Genomic DNA, 18,572 nt, shown 5'->3' with positions numbered 1-18,572 from the left:
AGTTTTTCCTTCCCACTGTAGCCAAGTGCTTGCTCCCAGGGGGTCGTTTGACCGTTGGGGTTTTACATAATTATTGTAGGCCTGCCTTACAATATAAAGCGCCTTGGGGCAACTGTTTGTTGTGATTTGGCGCTATATAAAAAAATTGATTGATTGATTGATTGATTAACACACATACAAAGTGAAAATGCAAAAAAAAAAGTGACGATGTGGTGGAAAGTGGGCATATGTTGTGGTTTGTTTATGATCAGGAGCACAAACATGTCGAGGCGTTTTGCAGGCGAGAGAACAGAGTTAGTCTGGTTAGTGACATGACATCTCCCACCCTCCTCGCCTTTTTTCTCCGCCGGGAAACCGAAAAGTCTACTCCAGGGTGCTGGAAAGAGGGTTCCGTCGCTAGTCGAACCTCTGACTGAAGAGGACAATGCAGGTTCCCAGGTGCCTGGGAGTATGCCCATCCAGTCTACATGTGTTTTGTGGATTGGAGAAGGTAAATGATCGGGTTACTCAGGGATATACTGTGGGAGGTGCTGCAGGAGTATGGCGTGAAGAGGTCCCTTCTCAGGGCCATCCAATCTGTATACTCACAAAGCGAAAGCTGTGTACCGGGTTGCTTCTGCAGTTAGTCGGACGTTTTCCTGAGGGGGTGGCCTCCGCCAGAGCTGCACCTTGTCACCAATCCTGTTTGTGACATTCATGGACAGGCTATCGAGGCATAGTCGGGGGGAGGGGGGTTTCCAGGTTTGGTGGGCTTCAGGGTCTCATCATTGCTTTTTGCAGATGATGTGTCCTGCTGGCTTCATCAGCGGGTGACCTCCAACACTCACTGGATCGTTTCACAGCTGAGTGTGAAGCAGCTGGGTTGAGTATCAGCACCTCTAAATCTGAGGAATATGAGGGAATATGGTCTTGCCCCAAGTGAAGGAGTTCATGTACGGTCTTGTTCACGAGTGAGGAGACAATGGAGCGTGAGATTGGCCAGAGAATCATTGCAGCAGGGGTGGTGTTGCATTTGCTCTATCGTACTGTTGTGACAAAAAAGGAGCTGAGGCAAAAGGAGAAGCTCTCAATCTACTCATCAATCTTTGTTCCTCCTCTCACCTATGGTCATGAGGGCTGGGTCATGACCGAAAGAATTAGATTGTGGGTACAAGTGGCAGAAATGGGCTTCCTTAGGGTGGCTGGTGCCTCCCTTAGAAATAGGATGAGAAGTTCGATCATCGTGGGAGCTCGGAGTGGAGCCACTGCTCCTTCAAGTTGAAGAAGCCACTGGCCTGGGAATGCCTCTGGATCCCCTAGTCGGAGGTGCTCAATGTGGCTTGGGAAATGGAAGGTCTGGGGTCTCCTGCTAGAGCTGTTGCTTCTGTGACCCGATCCGGATAAGCAGTTGAAGATGAGTTAGAGTGATGAATAATGTGTTAATTCTGAAGGTTTGAACATTAACACACACAGATGCCAAAAGGCATTATGGGAAAATGAGCCTCCGCTCATCACTGATTGGTTGGTTTATGTGTAAAAAGTTACTGTAACGTGTGAGTTGGTTTTTTTACAATAAATGTGTATTTGTAAAATATGTAAAAATGTCATTTTTTCATTTACATAAAAAATACATTTGCAAAACTGAAAATTTTGTTAAGTGTGATTCAGCGCAACGACCGTGTGATATTTGGACAGGCGCTATTCACACTGCCAAATTGAACAGAACACTGTCATGTGTATGCTGAATGTAAATGACCCTGCCATACAGCAGTGGGCAGTGCGCACAAAGACAGAAGTGCTGACTCTTGGTTGTGTTGGGCTTGTGATTGTCTTTGATTCTTAATCTCAAAAGCGGCTTGCTAGTAGCTGAGAGTGTATCGGATACAATACTGAATTATTTTTTAATCATTAAAATAAGTCATAAAATGAGCAATAAAATCATTAATTCACGAAAATTAAATTTTTGCACATTTTTCCAAACTGAGTGCTGTTGTATAACCAGCAAGAGACCACTGATGTGTGCCATAAATTTTGTGTCACTACAACATATAACATTGACACTACTGAAAAGTTAAACAATAAAAAAATTATTCAAAAGTTTTTCACAGTGACATTTTTCCAAATTGAGTGCTGTTGTATATCCAGCAGGAGACCACTGTGTTCAGTGAATATGGTGACACCACACCTGAATTTAAAGAATATTTTTCTGGTGTCTTGTTTTTGCACTCTGTAGACAGTTCCTACACTTCCGTTTCTCCGCTGCCTACTCATTCAGGTCAATATTATTTTTCCAGCTCAGACGGCGGTTCATATGGATAAAAAATAAGGTTGTAGCTCATTGTCTTCCTTCCTGAGGTTAGAAACTAGTGTTGTTTGTTTTTCTACAACGTTTCTCTTAAGATTTATTGAGACGTTTATCAGAGGGGGAGGTTTCTGTCCTCTGTGAGTTTGACAGGTGGACCGTCTCAATCAAACTCCTCACCTGACACTGTCCCTGGAGCGGGACACACCCAGTGGGGCCGGGCGCTTAACTCCAGAAGCGAGAGCTGCTCGGATCACCTCCCCTGTAGTAACCCCCCACCAAACAAACAAAAAAATAATATTTTTGTGGAGATCGGGTTTGCGATCAAGATTTCCTGCAGTAATTGACCAGTAAACTGAAATCCATAAACTCCTTAACTGAAAAAGAAAATATATATGATGAATGATATTCACGTTTTGCGAGACCTGCGTTCACGTTTTGTGAGACTCGCGTTCACGTTTTGGGAGATATTTTTTCAGTATTCACATTTAGCAATTAATGGTTTGCAGATAATTCATGATCTGCAGGTGATTCACGTTTTGGGAGTTAACAAGTTACACACAGGAGTACCTCAGGAAAGGTGCAAATAGGCGATGTGTCTCCACACGGTCTGTACTGTGTGTCCAGGCTGTAGTTGAGGAGATGGGCATGGCAAGCATTCACAGTGTCCACACTGATGTTGAATTCTGTCTTGATGCAGATCCGTAGGTCAATGCTGCTGCAGGTAAACTAAGCAGGGTTAATGTCAGTGCAAAAAGGTCAAAGAAGGGCCTGGAACATGAGCAGCTCTCAATACATGCTTTCTGTTACCAGCACAGAGCATGAATAGCAAAAATGTCAAGAACATTTTGAACACTGACACCTGCTGGACAGTTTACCAAATGTGCATCCACAGCAAATGGTGAATTTCTTATTTAAAGGCTACAGGAGTCTGCATGTGCAATAGTACCCATGCTGAATATTTAAAAAATAATAACCCTGTGCTGGTAAGAGCGTAGGGCGTAATCAGCAAAAATACAGATGGGTGGTTGAGTCAGTTAAATCCATCCCAACCAGGTTGTGTAAACAATAACTCAAAAACGGTAAATGGTATCAATATTATAATAGCCAAGCGGCCCCGGCGTGTTGATAGGAAAGTTGATAGGACAAATATTTTTGGGAGAAATGAGCAATTTACCTAACCAGTAAACAATGGACATTGTGCTGCAATGCACCATGGGAGTTTGTGGTTTTGAGGTTTTAATGTTGTTATTGAGGTTCATGTTAGTCTCACAGTGTTGTTATTGTTATTGATTTATTGTGTTCAATTGGTTTAGCCAGTTTAATTAAGTGTTCTGTTGCTCTTACCGTGAGTGAATTATGTCTCGTGGTGGTACCATGAGTGAAATGTGTTGTGGTTTTAATGTCTAACACCACCGTCCTTTTTGTAAAATTAAAAGCACTTGCTTACAGCAGCTGTGCATGCATGCAGGCCTGTTGCAACAAGGAAAGCAAACCAATCAATTGCCTCAGGCCCCGACCTGGCTTGGGACCTCCAGACAACAACTGGTTATGAATTTTATGTAACGACAAACTGTATCGGACCGTCGCGGTGAAGAGAGAGCTGAGCAGGGGCGCAAAGCTCTCGATTTACTGATTGATCTACGTTCCGACCCTCATCTATGGTCATGAGATTTGGCTCATGACCGAAAGAACGAGCTCGCAAGTACAAGTGGCCGAGATGAGTTTCCTCCACAGGGTGGCTGGGCGACCTCGGGGAAGACCCAGGACACGCTGGAGGGACTACATCTCTCGGCTGGCTTGGGAACGCCTCGGGGTTCCCCCGGAGGAGCTGGGGGAGGTGTGTGTGGATCAGAAGGTCTGGGCGGCTTTGCTTGAGCTGCTGCCCCGCGACCTGATTCTGGATAAAGTAGAAGAAAATGGATGGATGGATGGATGGACGGACAAACTGTGTGAGCACCACTTTAAATTCTGTGACAGTCAATACAGGAAAGTGCAGCGACACTGTTATCAGAATCCCCCTCAAGGGGGGCCCTCATACAGTAGCCAGCCATGTGATGTAACTAAACTCAACAGGTGAGGTGAGCGCAGTTGCGCAGTGGAGCTCATCTCGATGGGTACTATAGTTCATACAGGACGCGGGACACTGGCAAAATATAAAACTTTAGCAATCAAGTGGAGTTATCTGCCAGGAAGCCAGAAAAGAAAGAAGAGAAAGGAAGAGTAACAAAAAAACCAAGACACTGGATAAATTCATAGATGCAAATCCTCCACTTGTATATGGATTTCAGTCAAAATTTGTTTCCATATTCCCTTTATATCATATATATATATATATATATATATATATATATATATATATATATATATATATATATATATATATATATATATATATATATATACACACGAGGTCTGTTAGAAAAGTATCCGACCTTTTTATTTTTTTCAAAAGCCATATGGATTTGAATCACGTGTGATTGCATCAGCCAAGCTTGAACCTTCGTGCGCATGCGTGAGTTTTTTCACGCCTGTCAGTTGCGTCATTTGCCTGTGAGCAGGCTTTGTGTGAGCACTGGTCCACACCTCTCGTCGTTTTTTTTTTTATTGCGAATAAATGTCTGAACGATTTGGAGCTTTGCTGCATCAATTTTTTTCCAGAAACTGTGAGAGACCTCCAGGTGGAACCGTTCGGAAAATTAATATGGCTTTCAGAGACAATTTTATGGGGGTTACACAGATTAAGGAGTGATCCAGACGGTTTAAAGACTGCCCACAACTGCTGAGACCGCGCCGCGCTCCGAGCGCCGATCGACAGGCTCAAACCCCGCTGAAACAACCAGATCATTTCCAATGTGAAGGCTTTGTTGATCCGGGACATCGTCTGACTTTCACAAAAAGGCAGAAGGCGTGGATATCTTTTTCGGCACATTCCACTGTTACAGGAGTTTTTTTCATGGAAAGAAAAGCGGAGGGACGCGCCACGGAGCCGTTCATTATGCGGCACAAAACCACCTCCGTGTTGGTCTCACAGGATGGCTTTCAGGTGGATTTCAGACGGCTGTTGGTTGCTTTTCAGTCGTGTGATTATCCAAGAAATTGAGCATGAGCTGGACATGCCCCAACATGTCCTGTGAGGCTTCATCACGGCGTTGCTTTGCACCATGCAGCTCCACCGCGACGCACGGAACTCCTCCGCACGTCTGTCTCAATGTGCCGAAAAAGTGCTGATGTCCACGTCTTTTTACAATTCCTGTGCTAAGTCAGACGACATACCGGATTAAGACAGCGTCCGGTTTAGAAATGAATGGCACATTCCACTGTTACAGGAGTTTTTGTCATGGAAAGAGGAGCGGAATTCCGCACGTCGTGGTGGAGCCGCATGGCGCAAAGCAACGCCGTGATGAAGCCTCACAGGACATGCTGGGGAATGTCCAGCTCATGCTCAATTTCTCGGATAATCACACGACTGAAAAGCAACCGACAGCCGTCTGAAATCCACCTGAAAGCCATCCTGTGAGACCAACATGGAGGTGGTGTTGTGAAAGTGTAGTGACACGGACCCACAACAGGGGGCGTAAATGAATGGACAATGGAAGGAGTCAAATTATAACACTTTACTGGTGTGAATGTCACAACCAAACACAGCAGAATCAGAATGTGCAACAGTCAATTAATAAAGGTGTCGTGTGGGCAGGCTCGATGATAGGAGACGCCCGTCTGGAAACGAACCGGAACCACACGATTTCCACCGCCACCTGAACCCGAGGAATACTGGAGCCGCCAAGTTCCGGAGTCCCCAGGTGGCCACTTTCCCGGAGTGTCGGATCTGGTACTGCTGGCAGAAAGCAAAAGACAGTCAAAGGGTGGGTGTGTGAACACCCAGTAACAATGGTGGGAATGCCACCTCCACCTCTCGCTCAATACGTGTTAAGCAGTGATCCTTCAGAGGAAAAGAGTGCCGTCTGCACTCACTCAGCCTCCACAAACTAAGGACCGGTACTCCTGCAAACACTCACAATAGATAGATTAGTAATTTACCACACAGGCTGAGGATATTACCTCCAGATGAAGATGATATCTCGGCAGTTTGGTGGAGGTGTCTTCCTGCTTTTATACCAGATGTGTTGATTAGTGACAGCTGTCACGGATGATGGGTGACAGCTGTCACCACGGCTTGTTCCTGAGGCGGCAGCGCCCTCTCGTGCCTGAAGCCCACACTTCAGGCAGGGCGCCTTCTGGTGGTGGGCCAGCAGTACCTCCTCTTCTGGCAGCCCACACAACAGGACCCCCCCCTCAACGGGTGCCTCCTGGCGCCCGACCAGGCTTATCCGGGTGGCGACGATAGAAATCGGCTAGGAGGGCCGGGTCCAGGATGAAGCTCCTCTTCACCCAGGAGCGTTCTTCGGGTCCGTACCCCTCCCAGTCCACCAAATACTGGAAACCCCGGCCCATTCGACGGACGTCCAAAAGCCGGCGAACTGTCCAAGCCGGCTCCCCGTCGATAATACGGGCAGGAGGCGGCGCTGGACCGGGTGCACAGAGGGGTGAGGTGTGATGCGGTTTTACCCTGGAGACATGAAAGACCGTATGGATCCGCAGTGAGGCCGGGAGTTGGAGCCTCAGGACTGAGGACCTTGAGGATGGGGAAGGGTCCAATGAAGCGGTCCTTCAATTTGGGGGACTCGACCTGGAGAGGAATGTCCTTGGTGGAAAGCCACACCTCCTGCCCGGGCTGGTAAGTAGGGGCCGGGGACCGTCGACGGTCTGCATGGGCTTTAGCCCTCGTCCGGGCCCTCAACAAGGCCGAACGGGCGGTGCGCCACACCCGACGGCATCTCCGCAGGTGGGCCTGGACCGAGGGCACACCGACCTCTCCCTCCACCAAAGGAAACAAAGGGGGCTGGTACCCCAGACACACCTCGAATGGGGAGAGGCCGGTGGCAGAGGACACCTGGCTGTTATGAGCGTACTCGATCCAGGCCAGATGTTCACTCCAAACCGTCGGGTGTGCGGAGGTCGTGCACCTGAGGGCCTGCTCCAACTCCTGGTTGGCCCGTTCGACCGGTCCGTTAGACTGCGGGTGATACCCAGACGAGAGGCTTACAGTGGCCCCCAGTTCCCGGCAGAAACTTCTCCACACCTGCGAGGAGAACTGGGGACCGTGATCCGAAACGATGTCTGTTGGTATCCCATGCAGCCGGACAACATGGTGGACGAGGAGATGCGCCGTCTCCTGGGCCGACGGGAGCTTCGGGAGGGCCACGAAGTGGGCCGCCTTGGAGAAACAGTCCACTATCGTGAGTATGGTGGTGTGTCCCCGGGACGGCGGGAGGCCCGTGACAAAATCCAGACCGATGTGGGACCAGGGGCGGTGAGGCACAGGAAGTGGCTGTAGAAGTCCCTGTGCCTTCTGGTGGTCAGCCTTGCCCCTGGCGCAGGTGGTGCAGGCCTGGATGTAAGCCCGGACATCAGTCTCCAGGGACGCCCACCAGAAGCGCTGCCGGACTACTGCCACGGTCCTACGCACCCCTGGGTGGCAGGAGAGTTTGGACCCGTGACAGAAGTCCAGGACGGCAGCCCTGGCCTCTGGTGGGACGTATAGTCTGTTCTTCGATCCTGTTCAGGGATCCGGGCTCCGTGCCAGGGCCTCCCGGATGGTCTTCTCCACGTCCCAGGTCAGAGCAGCCACGATGGTGGATTCCGGGAGAATGGGTTCCGGTGGATCCGACAGCTCGGTCTTGACTTCCTGTTCATGCACCCGGGACAGGGCATCCGATCTTTGGTTTTTGGTCCCGGGGCGGTAGGTGATCCGGAAGTCAAAACGGCCGAAAAACAGTGACCAGCGGGCTTGCCTGGGGTTCAGTCGCTTGGCAGTCCTGATATACTCTGGTGGTCAGTGAAAACCGTAAAAGGCACTGACGCTCCCTCCAGCAGGTGTCTCCACTCCTCAAGGGCCTCTTTCACCACAAGGAGCTCTCGATTGCCCACGTCATAGTTCCGCTCTGCTGGGGTCAACCTGCGGGAAAAATAGGCACACGGGTGAAGAACCTTATCGGTTTCTCCGCTCTGGGACAGCACGGCTCCTATCCCTGAGTCAGAGGCGTCCACTTCAACCATGAACTGGCGACCAGGATCGGGCTGCACCAAGACCGGTGCAGTCGAGAACCGGCGTTTCAACTCCCTAAACGCGGCTTCGCACCGATCCGACCAGGTGAAGGGAACTTTTGGTGAGGTCAGGGCCGTCAGGGGACTAACAACCTGACTATACCCCTTAATGAACCTCCTGTAGAAATTTGTGAAGCCGAGGAACTGTTGCAGCTTCCTACGGCTTGTCGGTTGGGGCCAGTCTCTCACCGCTGCGACCTTGGCCGGATCCGGGGCGACGGAGTTGGAGGAGATGATAAACCCCAGGAAGGACAAAGAAGTGCGGTGAAACTCACACTTCTCGCCCTTCACAAACAACCGGTTCTCCAACAACCGCTGCAGGACCTGACGTACATGCCGTACATGGGTCTCAGGGTCCGGAGAAAAGATGAGTATATCATCCAGATATACGAAGACGAATCGGTGCAGGAAGTCCCGCAAGACGTCATTAACCAAAGCTTGGAACGTCGCGGGGGCGTTAGTGAGGCCGAACGGCATGACCAGGTACTCAAAATGACCTAACGGGGTGTTAAATGCCGTCTTCCATTCGTCTCCCTTCCGGATCCGAACTAGGTGGTATGCGTTCCTAAGATCCAACTTTGTGAAGATTTTGGCTCCATGCAGGGGGGTGAACACTGAATCCAACAAAGGCAACGGGTATCGGTTGCGAACCGTGATCTCGTTCAGCCCCTGATAATCAATGCATGGACGAAGACCGCCATCTTTTTTTCACACAAAAAAGAAACCCGCTCCCATCGGAGAGGTGGAGTTATGGATCAGCCCGGCAGCTAAGGAGTCCCGGATGTAGGTCTCCATCGATTCGCGCTCAGGTCGGGAGAGGTTGTACAGCCTGCTGGACGGGAACTCCACGCCTGGCAACAAATCGATGGCACAATCATATGGACGGTGCGGGGGAAGAGTGAGTGCCCGATCCTTGCTAAAAACGTCAGCAAGATCGTGGTACTCAACCGGCACCGCCGACAGATTGGGGGGTACTTGGACCTGCTCCTTCGCCTGGGAACCGGGAGGAACCGAGGATCCCAAACACCTCCGATGGCAGGTTTCGCTCCACTGTACCACCACCCCGGACGGCCAATCAATCCGGGGATTGTGTTTCAACATCCAGGGGAACCCCAGAATCACACGGGAGGTAGAAGGAGTCACAAAAAACTCAATCTCCTCCCTATGATTCCCTGACACTACCAGAGTTACTGGTGGTGTCTTGTGTGTGAGTAAAGGGAGTAGGGTGCCATCTATTGCTCGCACCTGCAATGGTGTAGGTAGCGCCACCAGAGGGAGCCCTACCTCCCTGGCCCATCTGCTGTCTAACAGATTCCCTTCTGACCCTGTGTCTACCAGTGCTGGGGCCTGAAGGGTTAAATCCCCACTAAGGATTGTAACTGGGAGTCGTGTGGCAATATGTGTGTGTCCCACGTGAAGTTTTTGGCCCACCCTAAGCCCAGTCTCTAGGGGCGGGCGTTGGTGTTTAACCGTTCGGGGCAATCGCTCAATTGATGCTCCATTGAGCCACAAACAAAACACGCCCCGCATGGAAACCTCCTCTGTCTATTAGGTGGTCTAAATGTGGCCCTGCTCATGTCTATAGCTTCGTCAGTAGGGGGAGCTGTCGCCCCACGGGACGTAGAGGCCAGGGAGCGTGGGAAGGGCGGACCTTTCTCGGACCCGGAAGGAAGAGGGACGGCGCGCGCCCGGCCACGTCCTTCGTCTCGTTCCCGACGGCGTTTCTCCAACCGATTGTCTAACCGTATAACGAGATCAATAAGCCCATCTAAGTCCCGCGGTTCATCCTTGGCCACTAGGTGCTCCTTTAGGACTGACGACAGTCCGTTTACAAAGGCGGCGCGGAGCGCAGCGTTATTCCAGCCGGACCTCGCAGCCGTGATGCAGAAGTCGACTGCATAAGCGGCTGCGCTCCGGCGTCCCTGTCTCATCGACAGCAGCACGGTTGAAGCGGTCTCTCCCGTTAGGGTGATCAAACACAGTTCTGAACTCCCTCACAAACCCAGTGTATGTGTGAAGGAGCCGTGAATTTTGCTCCCAAAGCGCCGTAGCCCAAGCGCGTGCCTCTCCCCGAAGCAAAGTGATCACATAAGCTATTTTGCTTGCATCTGACGCGTACATGACGGGACGTTGTGCGAAGACGAGCGAACACTGCATAAGAAAGTCTGCGCACGTCTCCACACAACCTCCGTACGGCTCAGGAGGGCTTATGTATGCTTCAGGGGATGGTGGGAGGGGTTGTTGGACCACCACTGGAACATTAATATCTAGCACAGGATCGACAGGAGGAGGAGCTGCAGCAGCGCCCTGAGCGCTCGCCGCCACTTGCGCGGAGAGAGCCTCCACCCTGCGGTTCAGGAGGATGTTTTGCTCGGCTATTTGATCCATTCGAGCCGTAAAGGTGGTGAGAATATGCTGTAGCTCACCAATCACGCCTCCTGCAGATGCCTGCGCTCCCTGCTCTCCCATTGGTTGTTCAACAGCCTGGTGACGCCCCTCGGAGTCCATGACGCTGGCCGAGATATCCTGTTGTGAAAGTGTAGTGACACGGACCCACAACAGGGGACGTAAATGAACGGACAATGGAAGGAGTCAAATTATAACACTTTACTGGTGTGAATGTCACAACCAAACACAGCAGAATCAGAATGTGCAACAGTCAATTAATAAAGGTGTCGTGTGGGCAGGCTCGACGATAGGAGACGCCCGTCTGGAAACGAACCGGAACCACACGATTTCCACCGCCACCTGAACCCGAGGAATACTGGAGCCGCCAAGTTCCGGAGTCCCCAGGTGGCCACTTTCCCGGAGTGTCGGATCTGGTACTGCTGGCAGAAAGCAAAAGACAGTCAAAGGGTGGGTGTGTGAACACCCAGTAACAATGGTGGGAATGCCACCTCCACCTCTCACTCAATACGTGTTAAGCAGTGATCCTTCAGAGGAAAAGAGTGCCGTCTGCACTCACTCAGCCTCCACAAACTAAGGACCGGTACTCCTGCAAACACTCACAATAGATAGATTAGTAATTTACCACACAGGCTGAGGATATTACCTCCAGATGAAGATGATATCTCGGCAGTTTGGTGGAGGTGTCTTCCTGCTTTTATACCAGATGTGTTGATTAGTGACAGCTGTCACGGATGATGGGTGACAGCTGTCACCACGGCTTGTTCCTGAGGCGGCAGCGCCCTCTCGTGCCTGAAGCCCGCACTTCAGGCAGGGCGCCTTCTGGTGGTGGGCCAGCAGTACCTCCTCTTCTGGCAGCCCACACAACAGGTGGTTTTGTGCCGCATAATGAACGGCTCTGTGGCGCATCCCTCTGCTTTTCTTTCCATGAAAAAAACTCCTGTAACAGTGGAATGTGCCGAAAAAGTGCTGATATCCACGCCTTCTGCCTTTTTGTGAAAGTCAGATGACGTTCCAGATCAACAAAGCCTTCACATTGAAAATGATCTGGGTGTTTCAGCGGGGTTTGAGCCTGTCGATCGGCGCCCGGAGCGCGGCGTGCTCTCAGCAGTTGTGGGCGGTCTTTAAACCATCTGGATCACTCCTTAATCTGTGTAATCCCCATAAAATCATCCCTGAAAGCCATATTAATTTTCCGAACGGTGTCCACCTGGAGGTCTCTCACAGTTTCTGGAAAAAAATTGATGCAGCAAAGCTCCAAATCGTTCAGACATTTATTCGCAATAAAAAAAACGACGAGAGGGGTGGACCAGTGCTCACACAAAGCCTGCTCACAGGCGAATGACGCAACCGACAGGCGTGAAAAAACTCACGCATGCGCACGAAGGTTCAAGCTTGGCTGATGCAATCACACATGATTCAAATCCATATGGTTTTGAAAAAAATAAAAAGGTCGGATACTTTTCTAACAGACCTCGTATATATATATATATATATATATATATATATAGGCTTTATTTTGACACGAAACACGCTTCTCTAAAAACGTGTGTCCTTAGGAGTAAATCAATCATATCCATCTCATCTTCTACGGTGTTTAATGGCAGATGGCATCCTTATTGTTGCACTGCTGTCACCTGCAGCATCAGTCTGTTATAGCAGTATTTAATAAGCCCAACAATTATCCCTCTCACTTGACCTTATGAGTAAAATACTTCCTACAGAAACTTATTTCAGGCATTACAATTGATTTCCTTCAATTTTTACTCTTTAATAGATAAACCATTCAAAAATGAAGAGATATAGTTTGCAAAATAAAATATTTTGAGGGAAAATTAAAGCACTGTGCTAAATACTGTACAGGTATATTCACTGGTTATGATTTTTGTTATGTAAGGGACACCGGGGCACAGTGGATCAGTAATGTTGTTTTGTGGTAGCATAAACACAATATGCATAGGTTTAGGTGTCCAATTAGATTTCAGGGAATTCCAGTGCAACCCAGCTACACCCATGCCAGGAAGTGTTCAACATTTGACATTTCCTGTTTCACTGTGGACTCAAAATTTGCCACTTCCTGTTTCATTGTGAACATACCACTGTGTTCCCACAAGAGATCTCATTTGCCAATCCAGGAAGTGTTTGATATTTGACATTTCCTGTTTCACTGTGGACTCAAAAATTGGTACTTCTTGTTTGGAACTCCCTGTACCATGAGTGAGCTTCGCGCCGCTGCGTGACGCTTTGCTCGTAATATGCATATGTCGCGGACATGAACGAGTGAAGTTCGTCATCCTGCAGACTTTATATTTTGAGTAAATGCTTCAGGGGAGCATCAGCATGGCAAAAAACCTTTCAGACCCCCCGCCTTTTTAAGCATTTTTCTTTATTTGCCTCTCGCATGCCTGGAAAAGCTCCTCACCATCTGACTATGTCCATTAGGTCCTTCAGACTTTTTTCAGGAAAATGGTTCTTGGGAGCATGCGCATGACTAAAACCTTTCAGCTTCTGGGGAAGGTCCATCCCCAGACTCCCCGCCTTTTTAAGCATTTTCCTTATTTTGCCTTTCATATTCTGGAGGGGCTCTGCTCCCATACTCCCCACCTTTTTAAGCATTTGTCTTTTTTGGTTTTTAGCTGACCCCCCTAATTACAAGCCTCTTAACCCCCTGCCACTTTAAGCAGATGCAAATTAATGGAGATGCAAATTAATATTCACAGTTTTCAGCTAGTTGACAGTAGGGCTGTACAATATAGCCAAATTATTGTATCTCAATATTGTCATAAATTGTCATGTAAATGTCACTTATATACATGCTGTCCATATTCTTGAGCCGCTTAGGTGGGTAGGAAAAAGCTTTTCAACCTACCATCCCTGGTTCTCAACACAAGGCACCTAAGTGGCTCTACTCTCTCTCTCTCTCTCTCTCTCTCTCTCTCTCTCTCTCTCTCTCTCTCTCTTTTAAAGAAATTTAGGTGTACCTTAATAAACACTGTAGAGGTCCACCTTAGATTTGGTATGTATAATAAAAGATATACCTTACTGAATTTTCATATCAATATGATATACGATATGAGTATGATTTGACACAAAGTGCAGCAACAGTGAAAATTAAACAATCTTAAACAAAACAGTAATAATACCACACTCATTTTGCACACATCATGAGGTTAGGATACTGTGCCCTCCAAAAGTATGGGAACACTTGGAATTTCACACATTTTAACTTGTTTATGCCATTTTAAATACAAGAAATACAAAAAAAATAAAGAATAAAAATTTCTAAAATGATCTTCCTCAAACTCAAACTGAAAGCATATCTCTAAAACTTGATAAAACCTGTAAATAATAATCAGTTTTATTGCCAGTTTTCTTGAGACAAGTCAGGGGATGGAAACATGAACATTTCCAAGTCACCGAATATGTCTTGAACTTTATTTACATCAATTATGAAGAAATACAAAAGTTTCTTTCACCAAAACATCAAATCTAGGCTTTCATCTCAAACGTACTTTCTGTCAAATTGTAGCTAAACTTTCAGGTCTTCTTTTTAAGAAACTCCTCCTCTAGACCACTTCAACAGGAAGCCGGATATTTTTAATTAATTTATATTACGTTGTAGAGATGTGCTTTCAGTTTGAGTTAAGGAAGATAATTTTAGAAAAAAAAATGTATGTGAAATGGAATAAACAAATTAAAATATGTGAAATACCAAGTGTTCCGATACTTTTGAGGGCAACTGAGAAACACTGAGGAGCAGCATTTTACATCTCATATATTTTGCAGCAGATAAGAGAATATTTAGAGTGGAATCCTGCAAATAGTGATACAAACATCAAATTTGGCACAAATAATCCATAGACATGAACTCTTTAAAAAAAAATGATTGGCCACTTGAAGGGGTCAGTTGAAGAATTACACAGGGGTCTTCATTGGCTTCCTGTTAATTCTAGAATAGAATTTTAAATTCTTCTTCTTACTTATAAGGTTTTGAATAGTCAGGTCCCTTCTTATCTTAGGGACCTCATAGTACCATATCACCCCAATAAAGCGCTTCGCTCTCAGACTGCAGGCTTACTTGTAGTTCCTAGGGTTTGTAAGAGTAGAATGGGAGGCAGAGCCTTCAGCTTTCAGGCTCCTCTCCTGTGGAACCAGCTCCCAATTCAGATCAGGGAGACAGACACCCTCTCTACTTTTAAGATTAGGGTGACCCTGATCCATCCCTTAGTTATGCTGCTATAGACTTAGACTGCTGGGGGGTTCCCATAATGCATTGAGTGTTTCTTTCTCTTTTTGCTCTGTATGCACCACTCTGCATTTAATCATTAGTGATTGATCTCTGCTCCCCCCCACAGCATGTCTTTTTCCTGATTCTCTCCCTCAGCCCCAACCAGTCCCAGCAGAAGACTGCCCCTCCCTGAGCCTGGTTCTGCTGGAGGTTTCTTCCTGTTAAAAGGGAGTTTTTCCTTCCCACTGTTGCCAAGTGCTTGCTCACAGGGGGTCGTTTTGACCTTTGGGGTTTTTCCGTAATTATTGTATGGCTTTGCCTTACAATATAAAGCGCCTTGGGGCAACTGTTTGTTGTGATTTGGCGCTATAGAAATAAAATTGATTTGATTTGATTTGGGTCAAAATTAAAAGATCCTCCAGTCATACAGAAAAGTACACCACATGATTTACCTGATCATAACGATTCCAAAAAGGTAGAATTTGGACAATATGTGACTGAATGTTAAGGAGTTATGAGGTAAAAGTGGCAAGAATGGTGACAAAGGTCAGTTTCAGTTTGCACAGGGTTAAAAAGTTATAGTTGCTCCATTAATTTTGCTCCAGCTGTATTTGTGCTGAATTTGATGCTTGTATCAACATCTGAAGGATTGTTTCAGTTATCCGCTGCACTAATAAGCCAACAGAGCATGAACCAGCTGCTGTCTGTTAGCTTAAACATGTGTATATACAGTAGTGTTCAGAATAATAGTAGTGCTATGTGACTAAAAAGATTAATCCAGGTTTTGAGTATATTTCTTATTGTTACATGGGAAACAAGGTACCACTAGATTCAGTAGATTCTCACAAATCCAACAAGACCAAGCATTCATGATATGTACACTCTTAAGGCTATGAAATTGGGCTATTAGTAAAAAAAAGTAGAAAAGGGGGTGTTCACAATAATAGTAGCATCTGCAGCATCTAAGCATCAAAGAACACATCAGTTGATGTGTTCTTTGGCAAATTGTAACCTCTTCTGCACGTCTTTTATTTAACAGAGGGACTTTGCGGGGTATTCTTGCAAATAAATTAGCTTCACACAGGCGTCTTCTAACTGTCACAGCACTTACAGGTAACTCCGGACTGTCTTTGATCATCCTGGAGCTGATCAATGGGTGAGCCTTTGCCATTCTGGTTATTCTTCTATCCATTTTGATGGTTGTTTTCCGTTTTCTTCCACGCGCGTCTGTTTTTTTTTTGTTTTTTTTTTTGTCCATTTTAAAGCATTGGAGATCATTGTAGATGAACAGCCTATCATTTTTTGCACCTGCGTATAAGTTTTCCCCTCTCCAATCAACTTTTTAATCAAACTACGCTGTTCTTCTGAACAATGTCTTGAATGTCCCATTTTCCTCAGGCTTTCAAAGAGAAAAGCATGTTCAACAGCTGCTGGTTTTATCCTTAAATAGGGGACGCCGGACGCCTGATTCACACCTGTTTGTTCCACAAAATTGACAAACTCACTGACCCAATGCCACACTACTATTATTGTGAACACCCCCTTTTCTACTTTTTTTTTTACTAATAGCCCAATTTCATAGCCTTAAGAATGTGCATATCATGAATGCTTGGTCTTGTTGGATTTGTGAGAATCTACGGAATCTACTGGTACCTTGTTTCCCATGTAACAATAAGAAATATACTCAAAACCTGGACTAATGTTTTTAGTCACACAGCACTACTATTATTCTGAACACTACTGTAAGGCAACCCAAATTAAAGGAGAAATGCTGCTTTTAACAACCTGGACCTCATTTCTGGCATAAAATATGGTCGTTTACTTACCAATATGTTTGGTGTGATTAGACGTCCATAGTTCAAATGATGTGTTCAGGTCAAATCTGAAGCAAACATTTTTCTTCTTCTACTAAGGTGGATTAGAACTTTTTGTGGTACACAGCACAGACTACTGGACAGGAGGAACCTAGCAGTCAATGTGACTTACTGATTTCAAAATGCAGCTCTTTCAGCCAGACTTGTGGTGCCGTGACATGTCAATCATCTGTGTCCAATCAGATTTAAGGGGAGTCCAGTGAAACCCCGGCCTCTGCTCTCACTCCACCCATGCCAGGAAGTGTTCAACATTTGACATTTCCTGTTTCACTGTGACTGAAAATTTGACACTTCCTGTTTGAGTGTGAGCTTGCCACTGAGTTCACACGAAATTCCATGGGCTCTCGTCTGTCAATCCAGGAAGTGTTTGAGATATGAACATTTCCTGTTTTACTGTGGATTTGAAATTTGGCACTTCCTGTTTAGGACACCCTGTACCATGCGCGACGCTTCGTTCGTATTATTTATATAACAACTGGTGGTTTTAAATGACTTACAAGTGTATTATTTGCTAAAAGCAGAAAGGGTGCAATTATTGATTTGTTTTATAAGACACACTTAGAATTTGATAAATGTAGAATGAAAATGAAAGCGAATTAAAGTCAGTTAATGCAGACAGTCAGTCCATTTGTGAAAACTTGTTACAGACAACAGGGGAAGCTGGGGCACAGTGGATCAGAAATGTTGTTTTGTGGCGGCATAAACACATTATGCATAGATTTAGGTCAGTCTATTGGATTTAATACAGCAGGGTATTGTTTATAAGGCTGTGTCATTTATGTCTCCCCAAGCGTAATTTACAGGTGTGTAAAATCGATTTTAAAATTTTTGATTCCCTGTGCCCCAGACACTAATTCACGGGACACAGTGAATCATTGTCCAGGGCACAGGGAATCAACTTAGAATATAATGAAAAAACAAACAAACACAGGATTATAAAGATTTCTTCCAAATTATTACAACCCCAATTGCAGTGAAGTTGGGATGTTGTGAAAAATGTAAATAAAAACAGAATACAATGATTTGCAAATCCTCTTCAACCTATATTCAACTGAATACACCACACAGACAAGATATTTAATGTTCAAACTGATAAACTTTATTATTTTTGTGCAGATATTTGCTCATTTTGAAATGGATGCCTACAACGCGTTTCAAAAAAGCTGGTATGTTTACCATTGTCTTACATCACCTTTCCTTCTAACAACACTCAATAAGTGGTTGGGAACTGAGGACACTAATTGTTGAAGCTTTGTAGGTGGAATTCTTTCCCATTCTTGCTTGATGTTGGACCTCAGTGCTGCTTTTGATACTGTTGACCATAAAATTTTATTACAGAGATTAGAGCATGTCATAGGTATTAAAGGCATTGCGCTGCGGTGGTTTGAATCATATTTGTCTAATAGATTACAGTTTGTTCATGTAAATGGGGAATCTTCTTCACAGACTAAAGTTAATTATGGAGTTCCACAAGGTTCTGTGCTAGGACCAATTTTATTCACTTTATACATGCTTCCCTTGGGCAGTATTATTAGACGGTATTGCTTAAATTTTCATTGTTACGCAGATGATACCCAGCTTTATCTATCCATGAAGCCAGAGGATACGCACCAAT

The 18,572-nt window shown here is 46.3% G+C and overlaps 1 protein-coding gene across 1 annotated transcript in view; it reads right to left on the bottom strand.

The window, feature by feature from the left end:
* adcy5 (adenylate cyclase 5) overlaps window positions 1-18,572 on the bottom strand; it is a 365,757-nt gene that overhangs the window by 63,208 nt on the left and 283,977 nt on the right. Inside the window, 1 exon segment of the mRNA XM_034185849.1 lies at window positions 2,852-3,010. Coding sequence (XP_034041740.1) covers window positions 2,852-3,010 — 159 coding nt within the window.

Source organism: Thalassophryne amazonica, chromosome 14 (assembly GCF_902500255.1).
Source record: "Thalassophryne amazonica chromosome 14, fThaAma1.1, whole genome shotgun sequence".
Classification (NCBI taxonomy): Eukaryota; Metazoa; Chordata; class Actinopteri; order Batrachoidiformes; family Batrachoididae; genus Thalassophryne; species Thalassophryne amazonica.
The sequence above is the reverse complement of the archived record's forward strand: the minus strand, read 5'-3'. Positions and strand labels throughout refer to the sequence as shown.